Source organism: Helianthus annuus, chromosome 14 (genome assembly GCF_002127325.2).
Source record: "Helianthus annuus cultivar XRQ/B chromosome 14, HanXRQr2.0-SUNRISE, whole genome shotgun sequence".
Lineage (NCBI taxonomy): Eukaryota > Viridiplantae > Streptophyta > Magnoliopsida > Asterales > Asteraceae > Helianthus > Helianthus annuus.
The window spans coordinates 129497367-129514538 of NC_035446.2; the positions used below are offsets into that span (position 1 = coordinate 129497367).

Genomic DNA, 17172 nt, shown 5'->3' on the forward strand with positions numbered 1-17172 from the left:
TATAAACATATATTAAGTAACATTTATATAAATAAGAAACTCATTTAGTCTCGCGAGTTGACTCAGGTTCAATATGTAAAGGCGTAAAGCTTAAGCACGGTCCTGTTTGTTAAATGATACTCAATAAAGCTTTAGTTGGTTTCAACTCAACTTGAGTTTTTAGCGAGCCAATTGAGTGTAGCTGAGGGTCGGCACAAACTAGTGTATAGCCACAGCATACTACCAAGACGAGCATTGTTGTAGCATTGTAGGATGATTGTGTTTGATGTTTCAAAAGTGAGTTTTATGAACCTAAAACCGAACAAATTAACTAGTCAAATACTAAACTTATAGGTCGCATGTATTACTGTGGGAGAAGTCCCTTCAAAAAAACAAATACTTTCTTTCGTGTTGGGTTGAAAAATGGCAAACCACAACAAATTAGTATGTATAGAGTTTTTCTACAACCAGTAAATCATATAAAAATCATCCACCGGGAAAGCTGGAAAATGCAAAGAAAGTGTCAAAACAGAACAAATGAAAGCCAACAACAAACACAGGGGTTTGTAAATACTTAACATGAAAATACCACTTCATATTTCACAGAAAATACATTCTCAATCTTTGCATAAACTTTAAGTATTATCTTACTATTACTATTACTATTACTTCAATCAATATAGTTCGGGTACTTTTACTATACTCCAAATAAGATTTTCTAATAACTCATATTACGATTTTATATCCTACAAAGATAAGGCATTGAGACAAGCCTTTAAGACTCACATGGAGTCAAAATTTGCCTTCTCCATGCCCACCAACTTTATGAGACAAGAATGAACGTGACTAAAAAGGAGGAAGTAATCATTAAAGAAGTCCAAATTCACAAAAGTGGACTTTCTCTCATAAAGACACAACCTTCAATACCTCCTGACAAAATGAAAGTTACAACGAAGACTCATGTCATAATGAGAGCATGTGAATAAAAGATGTCTTTTTGCATTTTGGTGGTGGGATAAGACTTTGGGACCAATAGGTCTTGGGTTCGATTCCCACAGGGGGGGGGGAGGGGTTCCCATAAATATTTTGTTTCCTCCTGAATTGGTGTATAGGCATTTTGCCTAGTGGAGATGGATATGATCGGATGGTTCCACTGGTGGCACGATGATACTCCAGGGGTTCGTCAGTGATCCAAATTTGCCGTTCAAAAAAAAAAGGAAAAGACCTGAAGCTTATCTAGAAAAGAAGGCTATAAAAAGAGGAGGAAGGAAGGATGAAAGACATCAAGCTTCAACAAATCTTTAAAAAAAGTTTTCTATGTACTAAAAGGTGTGTTGTATTTTCCTTAGCTTTTGTATCTTTTCTAAACATCCATTTTAAATTATCCACCATGAAATAAAAAGTTTTCATTTTTCCTTATAAAGTCTTTTTGAGTGTTCTTTCTATTTTTAGATATTTCTCTATTAAAAAGGAAAAATCTCTAATCTTAAACCGTCTCTTTTTACCCTACACCGGAGGTAGGAAACGAAAGCAGGTTGTGCTGGATATTGCTGAAGGATCCAAAGGGAGTTACCTAAGACCTCTTAGGTTTGGTGTGAAAGAACCTAGTAAAAAGACCGGTGATTTAACCCGGCAATATTTTGGTCAAAACGGCAAAAAGGTACGGAAGCATGTTGGACCCTTTTTCTTTTTAATTTTGAACTATTTTTAAATAATTGATACTCTTAGGTTTTATAAGGAAGCTTTAAATAAACAAATTCAAACAAAGTTTTATTTTATGTTTGTTTTTATATTATAGAATGACAAGAAATAAAGAAAAATGTTACTTTTTTTAATTTTATAGTATTTCTTAAAATTTATATCATATAAAATAGATTTAATATGTGGCTAACTTTAATAAAAGACATAAATATTTTGATTTAATCTTTAATTTTATAGATAATAACCTACTTGAGTTATCAATTTTGAACCGACAAAATATTTCGGCTAATACTGCCCTGAATGGTATCAGAGCCACGCAGAATTCCTTCGTGTTGGCTCTAGATATTGACAACGTGGCTAAGGAGGAAGTAATCATTAAAGAAGTCCAAATTCCCAAAAGTGGACTTTCTCTCATAAAGAGACAACTTTCAAGACCTCCTGACAAAATGAAAGTTGCAAGGAAGACTCATGTCATAATAAGAGCATGTGAATAGAATATGACAAGGAATTATTATTATTATTATTATTATTATTATTATTATTATTATTATTATTATTATTATTATTGTATGTGTGTGTGTGGGGGGGGTTGGGGGGGGGGGGGGGGGGGGGGGGTTAATAGAAGATGATATAAACACCCAACAAGCAAAAAAACCAGACGGGGGGAAAGACAAACGGTTACAAAAACTTATTTGATTATCGAATCATGTAGGTACGCAGTACAATCATATAGTGTTTCTGTAGAACAATGACCATCTTGGTGAATCAATTATCAATCATAACACACATCTTTTAGATTGATATGAAAGTAGCAACACAAACACAATTGCGAACATGTTAACAAACTAAGTTCTTACATGTGATGAGTAAAGACCCTTAACCTGTGACTACAAGTGATTTAGCCACTCATGATTGCGTTGATCTATATGATATGAATGCTTATGTGAAATCCTACCAAAATTGATTACCAACAATTGATAATAATCAATCAATTTTCTAATATTTCTTCACTGGCCCAGAAATCGCTCCAGAGGTGATCCCCAAAAACGTGAGATAACGTCCCTTTAATTTCATGGGGGCCCAACCCATGAAATTAATTTAGCCCTCGTATATGTATTGCTCCAGGCCTCCAGCCCACGTTTTGTTCCATATAAACAAGTGACCCATTTGTCCTAACCAGGAACTACTTTGATACTTTTTAAACGGCCTGTTTTTTACACGAACCCAGTTTGACCCGAACACAGTTTGACTCACCAGCCCATTTTGACAGGCTTGATTCCAAGTGACCGCCATCAAACATAAATTTCTTGAAGGATAGATAGTCTTTGATGATTCTAAACTTGAAGTTTAAATGACAACTCAGACAAAACAAACTTCATTTGAGCAAATTTTTGTATTTGACTTGATGACTTGGTGTATTCAATATAAATTCTACTTGTTAACAATCAACAATATAAAAAATGCTACTAATTCAACTAACTAAGAAGATGCAACCCTCCATTGATCACCTTGGAGGAAGTTCCCAACAGAATACACATTGACATGCTCAGCCGGAATTCGGCTACTCCAGTTCACCCTTTCCGACAAATCCGACCCCCTACCACTGTTACCCAACTCTCCATAATAAAGCGTCTTCAGCGCGAAATCACCCTTCCATGGCAACCACCCCTGCGGTGTAATCAACGCGTCCAAATTGCAATTAATGAACACCGTCCTTGAAAACTCCTTCCACGGCCTTCCAAGAAAGTTCCTGTGGGCTTTAGGTTTGCTGTTGTACAGCCTCATGTACTCTTCGGTTCCGTTGATCAAACAGTTTTGGAACACAAAGCCAGTGGACTGTGCAGGATCGATCCGGCCGTGTGCGGTTACTGCATTGTTCTCTCCCTTTTCGGGCCGGAGCTGACGTGGACGGACAAGGATGGTGCAGTCTTGGAAGATGGAAGCAGAGTTGCCAAATATGAAATCGACGTTGCCTTCTATACGACATGATTTGTAGTACTGGCGAAGTGAGTGGGCGTAAAGGGTGTCTTGGTTGCCTAGGAACTCGCAGTTCTCAATGATGGATTGATCACTGTCGGAGCGGAAGGCTACGGCTTGGTGTGCATCGGGTCCGGCAGTGTTCTCTATGGTTAAACCACTTGCCATGAATCCATCTCCTACCACCCCTGTCTCATGAAAAAAACATATCAGGGTACTTAAATCTCTAACAAGAAAGACACGAACCCATACCAGAAAATCAAACCGGTTTAAGCTTGTAACCCGGTTTCAGCAAAAGCCGGTTTTGACTTGGTTGACCATATATTTTATTTTAAGCTAATATAGTAAAAAGAGTAAACTGCTATTTTGGTCCCTGTGGTTTGGACACTTTTGTCATTTTAGTCTAAATCTCAAACTTTTTACATCTGGGTCCCTGTGGTTTCGTTTTTGTTGCCATTTTGGCCCAAAACTCAAATCAGATCGCTGTTACAAACAGAGGTGTGCTTGAGAGGAGGAGAGAGAGAGAGAAGAGAGACAGATGTGTGTTAGAGAGAGAGTATGTAGAGTTATATATATATATATATATATATATATATATATATATATATATATATATATATATATTAATGCTTAAAATGACCAAAATGTCCCTTCAGAAAAGGAAAAAATAGCAGGGTTTTTTTTTAGAAATCTGATCTGATTTGAGTTTTGGACCAAAAAACCACAGGGACCCAGATGTAAAAAGTTTGAAATTTGGACTAAAATGGCAAAAGTATCCAAACCACAGGGACCAAAATGACAGTTTACTCTAGTAAAAATGATATAACCACTAGGGGTGTTCATCGAATCGAATATTAAATTTTCGAATTATTCGAATCGAATTGTTCGAATAATTTTTATTTTTCCTTGAATTCGTATTCGAATTCGATTAAAACCTACCGAATTCGATTCGAATTCGTATTCGAATAAAAAACCCAATTCGTATTCGATTAAAAATTCGAATTAGAATCGAATTCGAATAAATTCGATTTAATTCAGATTCTTTAAAAACATGTAAAAAACTTTCAAAATGAAACATAAACTTTAAAGCAGCCATAAAGCACGATATCACATTAAAAAGTTCCAAATAAAGTACCACAAGTCTAAAATTCAAAACGAGAAGTCGGGAAGAACCACTCCACATTACAAGTTAATATTTTTACGCTTAGAAATCTGTTGATAGATTTGTTACTTATGTTTTAGTTATGAGTCATGTAGTGGGTTTGGTAATGGGTAATTTTAATACTTGGAAAAAAATTTGAAAATAATTTATAGTATAGCCTAATAAAAGTTATATATGTATTATATATAAAAATAATAAATAAAAATGTATAATTTTTATTCGAATTTCGAATCGAATCAAATTTGAAATTATAAATTCGTATTCGATTCGTATTCGATTTACTTGATTCGAATTGAATCAAATTCGAATTCGAATTCTTATAATCGAAATGAATTCTTGATAATCGAATCGAATTTAAATGAATTTCGAATTTTTCGAATTCGAAACGAATTCTGCACACCCCTGATAACCACTTGTGCTAAAAACGACACTTTAAAAAAGTCCAATCCGAAAGTGACTCACCGAATGTGGCTGTGTTATACGTCGACAACCCAGGCTGGCCCACGTTCAAAGACCCAGTAATTACCGTTTTACCCATCCCATCCCCAATAACCACCACATTTACCTTTTCAATCCCAACCCGAACCGTTTCCTCATATACCCCTTCTTTCACCCGTATCACAAACCGCCGCCCGTACCCCCAATCCGGCACCACATCCACCGCCTCTTGCACCGTCACATAATCACACCCACCACCCTTACACACCGTCACATCCGCATTCAATCCCACCGGAACCCCCAATTCCACCACCCCACCACCACCACCCTCCCAAAACCCCTCTCTCTCCGTCTTCGGTTCCCTCCACGACGCCGTTTCATCCCCATACACGTCATACGCCACCATCATACTCAACGCATTACTAGTATACCCAATAAAACTATCCATAAACGACATCGTTTTGTTAATAAGCTTAGTCTCGTTCACATACTTCAAGGCGGACCAACAGTCGTACTGGTAGGCCAGTCCCGCACTAATCCAAGCACGCCCGTTTTTTATCTCGCCACGTGGCAATGCGTCCACCGTGGATTTGATTCGGTAGCCCGAGTTGTTAAGATGCTCGATGCAGTTCTTAGCGGCGGTTATTCTGTTCAGATTTGTTGTGGATGAATCGAGAATCTGTTGTGCCATTGACTGAGCTTCAAGGAGGGTGTTGTATGAAACGGTTAATGCTGATTGGATGATTTCGATTGGGGTTTTGTTAGGGTATTGGGTTAGTGAAGATTCGCATAGTTGTTGGTACCTGGTGGCTTTGCAAGCTTGTTGGATTAGATCGGGAGTGGTGGTGGTGGTGGTGGTGGTGGGGTGGGTGAAAATGAGGAGAGAGATGAAGAAGATGGAGATGATGGTCATCGTGATGATGACTCGATGAGTTGGAATCGGGTGATGAGTTGGTTTTCTGCGATTCATTTATAGAAGATTTGTTGTTGTTATATAGTGATGGGATGGGGATGATTTAGTGGGGAGTGATGAAATTTGGAAGGTAGTGATTGATTATCCTGTGAAGAAGTGAGATGGTGTGGGAGATGAATTCTGAAAAGAATGTGTTCACGGGTTTCCAATAGGAGGATATGTACACTACTCAACTAACCTTTTTTGTGATAAAGAGAAGGCAAACCAAGAAGCTAGAAATACACCCAAAAGAACTCAAATAATGAAATCAAAATTAAAATTCACATCTCATTTGCTATCTATACCTTGCTTTTATAATATAGTTAAAAATAATCATCCGTTATATTCAATCTCAATTTCCAAAAACTCCACCCATCTTATTCGAATGCATATGCAACGGGAAACATTTATGTGTTGGAAAAATAAAAAGGAGTTAATAGCCAAAATGGTCCCTGAGGTTTGCTTACTTTTGCCACTTTAGTCTAAAATCCAAATTTTTTAAATCTGGGTCCCTGAGGTTTGCATTTTTTTGCCATTTTAGTCCAAATTTCAAAAAAGTCAAATTTTGCCAATTTTTTTACTGAATTTTGTCTCCTTATTTCTCACAAGGGCAAATTTGTCATTCTATATTATTATAAACCAATTTATATTAAAGAAAATAAAAAAAACCCTTAAAAGCCCCTGTATCGATCCAAAACCCTCATTCCCCATCATCTTCTTCCTTCATCAGTCGGTCAACTCTAACATCACCCCATTTCTTTCTCAATTCATCTCATAAACCTTTAATATTCAGATCTCAATCAAGCCAAATTAATCTCATAAACCCATAAATAAAAAAAATCTACAAAACACTGACAATTTGTATCCTCCGCCCACCATCAATAGAGAGAGAGAGAGGTTTTAAGCTTTATTATGATGACAGAGCAGGCTCCGGCTAGGCAACCGTTGTCGCTGACGATGTTTGATCTAAAGCATTGCCACCATCAGATCCAAAGGTTGTCGTCGTTGTCAGATCTGAAGCAGGCTCTGCTCCTTTACAATCAAAATCAGACAACCCCAGAAGCTCAATCATCAACTCAACACCCCCAATGGCGTTGTTTTCGGACAAACTGTTTTCTAAATTGTTTAATTGGGGAGTGTCATTGATAGAGAGGAATTCTTAAGGGGGTTGTTCGATGGAGTTGTTGTTGAGGGTTGATGAGGTGCTGGTGTGGTGGTTGTGGAAGTAGATCGGAGAGCTTGTGGAGGTTTTGGTTGATTGGGTTTCTGTTTGTGGTGGTGGCGGCGGCGGCAGAGGGTGGTGGTTGTCGTCGTTGTCAAATCTAAAGCAGGCTCCGGCAGGAAACCATTGCTGCCATGATGCTTGTGGTTGCCGGAGGTTGGGTGGTGGTGGTGGTAGGTAGAGGGTGGTGGCTGGTAGCAGAAGTGGTGGTGTTGGACCACCATCTGTGCTACCTAGCAGGTGAGGAAGGAAGAAGATGATGGGGAATGAGGGTTTTGATCGAAACAGGGGCTTTAAGGGGTTTTTTTTCTTTAATATAAATTGGTTTATAATAATAAAGAATGACAAATTTGCCCTTGTGAGAAATGAGGATAAAGACAAAATTCAGAAAAAAAAATTTGACAAAATTTGACTTTTTTGAAATTTGGACTAAAATGGCAAAAAAATGCAAACCTCAAGGACCCAGATTTAAAAAATTTGGATTTTGGACTAAAGTGGCAAAAGTGAGCAAACCTCAGGGATCATTTTGGCTATTAACTCAAATAAAAAGTTTATGTACAATGATTTTATGTTTAGCTATACAAAAGTTGTCTTCGAAAAAGGATATTTGACACATGCTTTATATTGATCGGAAAACCATCAAAGTTGTTACCAATACTGGTACCAGTTTTATTCGGTTGTCATTAGTTTGATTTGGTACATTGTCGGTTTATTAAAAGCAAAACCAAAACCATAAAAATGAATATTAGTACATGTAGCGGTATGAAGGTCAAAAGGTTTATAAGAAAAAAACATTTCCTAAAAAAAACATTATATAAACTTTTAGAAAACAACACTATAGAAACTTTAAGAAAAAAAAAAACTATTAGTAAGAGATGACATGAAAGAGAAAAACACATAACAAAAAAGTCTGATCGAGTTAATTAATGTAAAATTTGAAAGGGGAGATAAATTCAGTAAAAAAAAGGAAGGTACTTTGACCAAATGGTGAAAAATAATGATTTTTATTTTGTTACAACTCTGTGTTTTTGTTAGAACAAATTTATTTTACTTACTAGTTTAAAAACCCATGTATTACATTAGTTTAATAAAGTAAATTTTACATGGTTATCAATAAACATGTAGGAATTATAAAACGATATTTATGAGTTAGGATATGATTATCGGATTACTTGTTTAGGCATAGAAAAGGGGTGAAAAAAGAGATGTGATAAAAAAAATCTTGGGGCTTACAGAATTATGATACATGGCACTGTCAGTTACTTATTTATTAGGTATAGATATGTATATTACAAATATATGATATACACAATCAGAATTGTTTGTAAATAATGATAGGATACTAGAATGAAAACTCACTTGAGTTAAAGAAAACTCCAAAACTCTATGAAAGAACCTTTTTTTGTATAAAAAATTGGGCATGTAGTATACATATTTTTAAGACTTTGGAGCCAAAAAAAAGTCCAAATAAATTAAAAAAAAAACAAATAAGGTTTTTTGTTACATATGTAACAACAATGTTGTTTAGTGTTACACAACTGTTACGTATGAAATGTTTTAAGGTTTAACTATTTTGTTTAATTATGGTATAATCACCTTTGAAAATAATTAAACATGATGTCAATTTTACTTACTAAAGCTAAACAAATTAAAATTTAAAAGAATAAAAAACTTAAAGGAAGGTTTTGAAGAATTGAAACTTAAAGGAACGTTTAGAAGAATTTGTAAATGAATCAAAACTTAAAAGGAACGTTTTGAAAAGAAGGTTCATTTGAGAAGAAAATTTTATTGAGAACAAAAAGAATAAAAGGGTATAGTTATAAAACATTAAATAGTTTTTTTCTCATTTCATTTATTATTATGTTTGACTAATTAATTAGTCATTAAGACTATAGTCCTCCACACTAAATATTTTTGCCTACACACATCAAAAGTTATCCTACACATTTCGAAATTTATCCTACACATATTGAAATTTATCCTACACAACTCGTAATTTATCCTACACGCCTCGTATTTATCCTACACTATAAATGAATTTTTATTTTTTGTGAAAAATATATATTTTAAAAATAAGTTACAAATTTAATATAGTTAGTTATTAAAGATGAAACTACCAATTAATGATGTATGTAAGTTTACTAATATACCCTTATAGTTACATTAAGTACAAATATTAAATGAAGTCTAATGAAGCATTTCTATTGGTTGAAATTTCTTCTTTTTTCTTCTTACAAAGAATTTGTTCTCATTTGAACCCTCCACTATTTAACAATGGGTATATTTGTATACAAGTTTTACAAAATAGCATATTTTTTAGCAAAGTGTTTCACTCAAGAAATGTATTGTAGGTTTTGTAGTAGTAAATGTTCTAGCTTGTCTCTCTATCGTAGTAGTCACTATTTCAATAGTATAAGAAATAGATTGTATATTATTGTAAAAAAATATGTACCTAAAATAAACTAAAGTTCACGTTTTAATATTATGAACCATCTTATCCTTTCGGTGAAATGATACAATATTTCATAGAAGAGTGTATCAGTTAGTTTGATGGTTAATAGTGATAATTGGTTACTATCAACAATAACTTATTTACGGTTGATAGCTTTTTTTTTGTTAGTAATAACTTAGTTACGGTTGATGATTTTCTTTTGTCAACAATTACTTAGTTATAAATGATGGTTTACTTCTAGCAGCTGGTAACTTAGTTACTGATGATGAGTAACTTATTTCATATCGATACTGCTAGGCTATAAGCCCTTAGTACCTAAGCCTAGTTAGACCATTTTGTATTTGTGTTTTCAAAAGTAGCGTTGAGCCTGTTTTGAAAAAAGTTAAGCAGGTGAAAGGGAAGTTTAAAAATCGAATAATCATTTTTGGATTGACTTGTTTTGGTGGATTTTACATGATCGAACATAAGAGACATTTCGATCAGACATGTTATGTTCGAACTAATGCAATGGTTTGGTTGGATATACACCATATGAACCCCTCATTGAATCATCACGATTAGTTAGATGATGGTTATTTGTGGTGCTTTTCAAAGGGTTGCCACTAAATCATTGCAACCATTCACATGGTGGTTATGTTTATGCTTTTGAAGGGTCACCGAATATTATCACAATCACAAGCACATGAAAACTAGACTTCTTTTTACACATAAGCATTCATGTTACTCGTATCTTTAGGAGTAAATTGACAAAATTTTTAAAGAATTTTAAATTACTGATCCAGAAACAATAAATTACGATTTCAGTTGTGTTTTAGTTTACTCTGAACTAAAGCCCAAAGTCATTATAGGACATGAACGTGAATAATGCATTTTTTAATTGATTGAGATTCATTGAGTTTTCTCCTGAGTTGAGGCACTGATAAAGGATACCAAGTACATGAAAATGACAAGATTTATTGGGTTTTCTCCTGAATTGATGTATAGACATTATTATCTAGTGGAGATGGAGATAATCGGATGGTCCCACTGGTAGCATGATGTTACTCTAGTGATTCGTTAGTGATCCAAATAACCCACTAAAAAGCATATCTTAAAGGTTAAAAACACAGACAATATATAGTTGATTTGTTGGTCACATGTGCTTGGTATGTTAAAAAATAAAAATCTCCCTAAACAAATTATTATTTCATTCTGCCTAGTGGGTTTATAAATAGGCAGACCATACCATAACCTATCTATTTCTAAAATAAATAGCCCCATTTTCATGCCAAGAGAGAGAATGAATGGGGCATGGTCACATGCACTAACTACTATTGCGCCTGTGTCACCTCCAACAAAATTATTTGTAACTTTATATCATTTGATATGTTTAACTGATTTTGATATGATTTAATGGTCTTTTAATGTTTTTATTTTATGTGTGAATTACATGTTATTCAAATTACACATAACATGAATTCACTTCAATTAGGACCTAATAGTTGTGCATTAAGAATTGAAAAATTAAAACTTGATCCAATAAATCTGGCTCATGTAGTACATACTACACACGCAACAATTTAGGGTAGTAAATGAGTGGGCCACTCGAGTTGGACTTGCTAAAACTAAGGGTGTAAGACCATGTGTAGTGGGGCGTTTTCTTTAAAAAAAATTCAAAAAAAACGCCCTATAACGCCCATAGCACCATTACACTAGGCGTTATTTTTTAAAAAAATTTCAAAAAATTGGTTCTGGCGTTATGAGGAAAACGCTGTGGGCACTTTGACTATCCAATGTTTGCAGGTTCCAAGTTTGACTATTGGCAGGTTGCTTTTTCCTTTTTTTTTTTTTTTTTTTAATAATTCAAAGGGGCATTATACCCACTACACCACTTTTGCTATAATGCCCCCTTGCTGACTAGGACGCCACATGGCGCAAAACGCCCCATGGTGGGGGCATTATAACCCACTACCACTACACATGGTCTAAGGGGCACTCCCCTAAGGGTGTACGGGGTGTTCGCGGGGAGTGGGTGCGGTGAGGGTTGTCCCCGATCGGGAACACCGCCGCCATTAATGCGGGGACCCGAATCGGGGGGGTGATTTAGGCGTGGAGTCACCGATGTTTATGCACGAGAATTGAGGAACGGTCAGATTTTAAAAAAAAAAAATTCACTTTTCTAAAACATATATAAATAACCATCTCATTCACTCCATTTTTTTATACTCAAACCATATCATTCTCACACATTTTTTATACTCTCCAACCACACCCACTTCACTTTTTATACGACGATGTTCCGCCAAGTATGTTGCCGTTCATCCTCGCCCGAAAGCGCGAAATCGCTAACAAGTACGGGTGGCCATGCGATTTCTAAAATTTTAATTTTCTAGTTTTAATGTAATTTTTATTTTCTACTTTGAATGTGATTTTTATTTTCTAGTTTGAATGTATTTTTTTTTAAATTTAATGAAATGTCTTTTATTTAATTTATAAACATGCATAATTTAAAAAAAAAAAATCGAACTCACCTAAGAGGGGAGTGCCGCCATCAAAAAGGGGTATTAGGGGAGTATTAGAGGGGAGTTGACGTGGCACTAGTTGGTTGGTTGGGCGTAAGAGAGGGGACTCACCTCTTAGGTGAGCACCCCTTACACCCTAAGAGGGGAGTCCCCTCTCTTACGCACACCCAAACAGGTTATGCCACGTCAACTCCCCTCTTAAACTCCACTCGCACCCCAATTTGATGGCGGCACTCCCCTATTAGGTGACTTATTTTTTTATTAAAAAAAAAAGTAAAAGTTTTTGATTGGTTGAAAACAGGCTGGCCCCACCATGTCATCTCCCCCTCTTCGGTGAACAAGCCCCGAACAAACCCATCGATTTGGGTCCCCGCACCGACGGCGCCGGTGTTCCCGAGCGGTGAATTGGGTCACCGCACGCACTCCCCGCGAGTGCCCCGATCACCCTAAGATTAAACGATCTTGAGCACAAGCTCTGAATATCGAGTTTAACTATAGCTCGTGAGCCAAGAAGCCTGTATTATTCAAGTCATCGCCGTCGTCCTGAAGGACAACACTAACCTTCTATATCTAGACATGTTGAGCTTTGATTTGATCCTTAGCACGTGTCGTTTTTTTTTTTAAGTAACGGGACCCCAACAAACTTTTATATATAAAAGAATATAGAAAAATACAAAATTTTAGGCACCAAGATTCCTCGGACAAAATCCCTAAGAACAACCAGCAGCACCACCTCGTAACCAACCCTAACACATTGGGCCTAAAAAATGGGTTATACAAACCTGGCCCAATATAGATTGATTTGGGCCTTATACAAAATGGATCTAAGACCTGGCCCAAATCCTAACCCATCCATAGTTGCACCTGTATCAAAGAACAAGTACCACAAGTCAAGTCACGACATACCCGATAAACGTTAACAACTTAAGAAGTCGGAACACCAACTGAAATCTGCACCGAACTTCTTTCAGACTTTCTACCCATGGACACAATATGCAGATGCAAAAGGTTACATCAATTTCCAAAACTAAACAGAGATATATGTAAAAAATAAGATTAGATTAATAATATTACTACTACTACTATTTATATTGCACTTTAGACTAACTGATTGTCAAAAACCAATGGTCCTTGGAGTGCAATATGATCAAATCGCATGGACCAGTAGTGTTAAGTTTTGGCAAACAGTTGGTCCAAAGTTTTCATGTTAAATGTGTTTACTAAGTTAGCAACTAGCACTAAGGAAATACTCACTAACATTTCTACCAGCTTCATGAACTTGTCTCAGAGAGTAGGTAGAGAACTCAATTTGAAGTTGTTAAGAAAAGTGATTCTTGTCCCTTGATATGCAGGGGCGGCTCTTATGGTGTGCGGGGAGGACTTTCGCACAAGGCCCGTGATTTCGAGGGGCACGGGATTTTAAAAAAATTCGATATATATATATATATAGGTAAAGAGTATGGTACAAATCCCACTATCGTACATTATGTACGCTACAACTACAGCCATACACGTGTCCTGATTCAATTTTAACAAATAAGGGTATATCAGACATTCTATTCTATCATTTTTACGACAGCTAATCATTGAATCCCGTCAATTATGGTGTTCGTTTCATAACCGTTCTATATAAGTATTCTTCTTTATCAATTTCGATTGCGGGGGTTTCATTGATTGATTCAACACAGAACGGCCATTTTTGCAGAGATTTCTTGAATCATCATTTAGTTAAGTTTTGGGGGTTTTTTTTTTATTTGAATTTTTTTTTTAATTATTATATTTATAATCAGAGGTAGAAGTTAAGTTTTTATTGGAACTAATTGTTGGGTTACTATATCGCATGTGTTTTTTTTATATATCGCATGTGATGTGTTAAAATAAACCGACTAGTAAAGGAATGGATAGGTTGCATAAATTCGCATGTTTAAATATACTCATTTCGCACACAATAAAGTTTGGCGCAAATGTAATTCTAGATTTCGCAAACTTTAAAGATGTTTATCGATTGCAGCTTTTGATTTTCGCATTCTTTTATGAGTAATTATTTTTATTTTTGCATTGTGTCTTTCAATTATTGAAATTAAATAATTCAGTTCAATAATTGATTTCAATAATTCATATCAATAATTTTTTTTTATTATATATTCTATGTTTTCAGCACTATTGTAGACATGCAATTAGAAAATGGCAGATCTACCAACATCCTCTTCTTCTTCTTCTGAACCAAGTATCAAGCAGGTTTTGAGGAAAAGGATTCAGCAACAGATTCAAGAGGATCAATCTTGTCAAGAGATGTTGGAGGCCAACATTTCTCGTGTAACGGAAAACATGAAGAGAAGACAAGAAATTCTGAACATGTTATCCCAGATGCAAGTGAGTAGTCTTAAAGAAATTGCAGTTATGTTTATGGTGGATTTGGGTGAGAGGGATGAGAAATAGTTGAAAGAGTTGGCTGGTGCAATAACTGTATTAAGATGCTCTATGAAGATGAAAATAGAGTTTCTTTCATCTTTTGAATGAACTTTTTGATGTATGTTTTGTTCCAATAAATTTGCATGTTTTGTTATGTAATGGACTTTGTATTTCGCAAATTTTAAGAATTTCAATGTGAAACATGCGACTTTCATACAAAACACATGCGAAATAAAAACAAAATTGGCAATTAAGAAACACCAATATATGCGATATTAAGAAGAGAACTAAAGCAGTTTTGAAACAGGTGTAACAGTTGAAATATGTAACATAAATACATCATCAAATGTAGTTTAGGTTGCCCTGTCAAAATATATTTTCATCCTTTCTGGGATTTCCTTATCCAGATCTTTCATATATCTCTCTTTGTCTGGCATTTTGTCAAAAGCATTGGCCATTTTAATTATTTTAAGACGATGCATGTTGTGTTCTGACAGAATGATTTTGCTGAGATATCTTGTCCTTAGGAGATGAAGTTGTGCTTTCTGTCTGTTGTTTACTTCATCTTCATTCACAAATCCTGTCGCCCATGACTTTTGGTCACCTTTGTACGTTTCCATGTGACGCATCGTAAACACTCCACAGTCTACGCCGTTATTCTTCTTCCTCCAATCCATTTCTTTTCTTTCTATCACTGAGGTTGCAAGCTCTTCTATAGCCGGTGTTGGTTTTAAAGCATTTTGTAGGTATAAAACCAATACCCTTCTCTATAACATTGTAACATTGTGTTAGTAGCTTTTACATAAAATATAACATGTATAAGTATAGGGTTTTGTATTACCAGTGTGTCTGGGAGTCCCTTGTATCTTTCCTTAAACTCTTGTTTTGCAGCTGAATTGTCAATCAGCTCAATTAAGCCGGTTTTTAAGTTGAAGCACAACACATAGAAGTGGTCACTTTGAAGTACCGGAATAAACACCAGGTCAACCGATTCAAGTTTTTTTACCTCATATCTATTTAACATGTCTTCAAAATTTGAGGCAAATATTTTGAGTCGTTGGTCATCTGTGTATTTCTCCTCGTCGTAAAAGATATCCGGCTGTATGTTATGTAACAAGAGTCAAATCCATGAAAACAATGTACCAAATGCGAATAGTGTATGTACCAAATGCGAAATTACAACAGAAGGAGAAAGGCAAACTTTTGATTTTTTTCACATGCGAATAGTATATACAACACATGCGAAATTACAAACAGTATGAAAATGTTTTAATAGCAAAAATTCTGAAATAATACATGCGATTTAGATATAAATAGTTTGCGAAATCATTTAGTATGCATTTACCTTTTTAGAATTCAAATGACAAAATGTACATGAAAACATACCATCATTGTGGAAAACAAGAAGAATCTGTGTGGTGATGATTTTCTATCCCTTTTCTTCTCTTCAAGGTTTAGAATATCTACAAATGCATCTATCACGTTCGATGCTACGTATTGTTCCCTGGAGAAGCTTTCAAACACAGCTTTGAATGTTGCAACCTCAGTTTTTGATCGGTAAAACTCTTCTCTGCCAGTCATAAAAACAAATAATTAGTTGTTGTTTTGTATATATTTTTATTATATTCTTGTTTGTTTGATATATTTTTTTGATACTTACTGCAAGTCTGCAAAGGTAGCAAATGTGAAGCGGATCACACTCAATTCTTGGGTCAAGAGTGCTTCATGCATGTTCACCACTCTATTGCAGTAGGGTGAGCAAAATTTGTCTCCAAGTTCTGCACATCTTTTTTCACCTCTTATTCTTGCTTGTTCTATTGTCTTGTAAAGCAGTTCGTTTAAACCTTTTGGTATGACTTGTTTTGGAACTTGCTTTGGCTTTGTGTTTTTTCTCCCCCTAGTTTGTTTTTTCCCTTTATCTTCTTCCAATGTTGGCCCTACGCTCAAAACCAACTCAACTGAATGCAGTTCTTCAGCAGTTACCTGAGGGCATTCAGGTTCCATTTCCTTTTCAACTTCAACGTCCGTATCGAGTTGTGGGGGGGTCTTTTTCCGGCACTTCTTCCTGGACCTTTTGTGTAGATTCTGCCAAGTTCACTGTCTGTTCGTCAACAGTTTCATTTTCACCAGTTTCTGCATGCCAGAGTAATTTAAGATATACAATAATTTATGATGTTTAATTTTTCTCAAAAAGTAAAGGGTTTTTATTACCATTGGCAGTTGTTTGGTAAGCATATACACCCGGTTCCACTGTTTGAATTTTTGCAATGAGGGTGTCTGTGACTCCTCCATCATCTGGTTGCAGTGTACCTATAGATCCAAATTATTTTATTTAATACAGCATAATCAAAATCGCAGGAGTATACATGACATTGT

General features: G+C 35.4%; 1 protein-coding gene and 1 long non-coding RNA gene across 3 annotated transcripts; one reads left to right on the forward strand and one right to left on the reverse strand.

Annotated features, from left to right (window-relative positions):
• Window positions 1-592: 592 nt before the first annotated feature.
• Window positions 593-14975, forward strand: LOC110903737. Of its 2 annotated transcripts, XR_004879361.1 has the most exons (4): window positions 593-1308; window positions 1501-1639; window positions 13737-13834; window positions 14543-14975. It is a non-coding gene; the product is annotated as an uncharacterized LOC110903737 (long non-coding RNA). The 2 variants fall into 2 exon arrangements; XR_002572149.2 differs by lacking the exon at window positions 13737-13834 and having other exon boundaries at window positions 1069-1308.
• On the reverse strand, window positions 3033-6488 carry LOC110903736 (probable pectinesterase/pectinesterase inhibitor 51). Its single transcript, XM_022149520.2, has 2 exons — window positions 5282-6488; window positions 3033-3845 (listed from the first exon to the last, which is right to left on the reverse strand). Exons 1-2 carry the CDS (start codon window positions 6225-6227, stop codon window positions 3160-3162), a joined length of 1632 nt encoding a protein of 543 aa, XP_022005212.1. The 5' UTR covers window positions 6228-6488; the 3' UTR covers window positions 3033-3159.
• Window positions 14976-17172: the final 2197 nt, after the last annotated feature.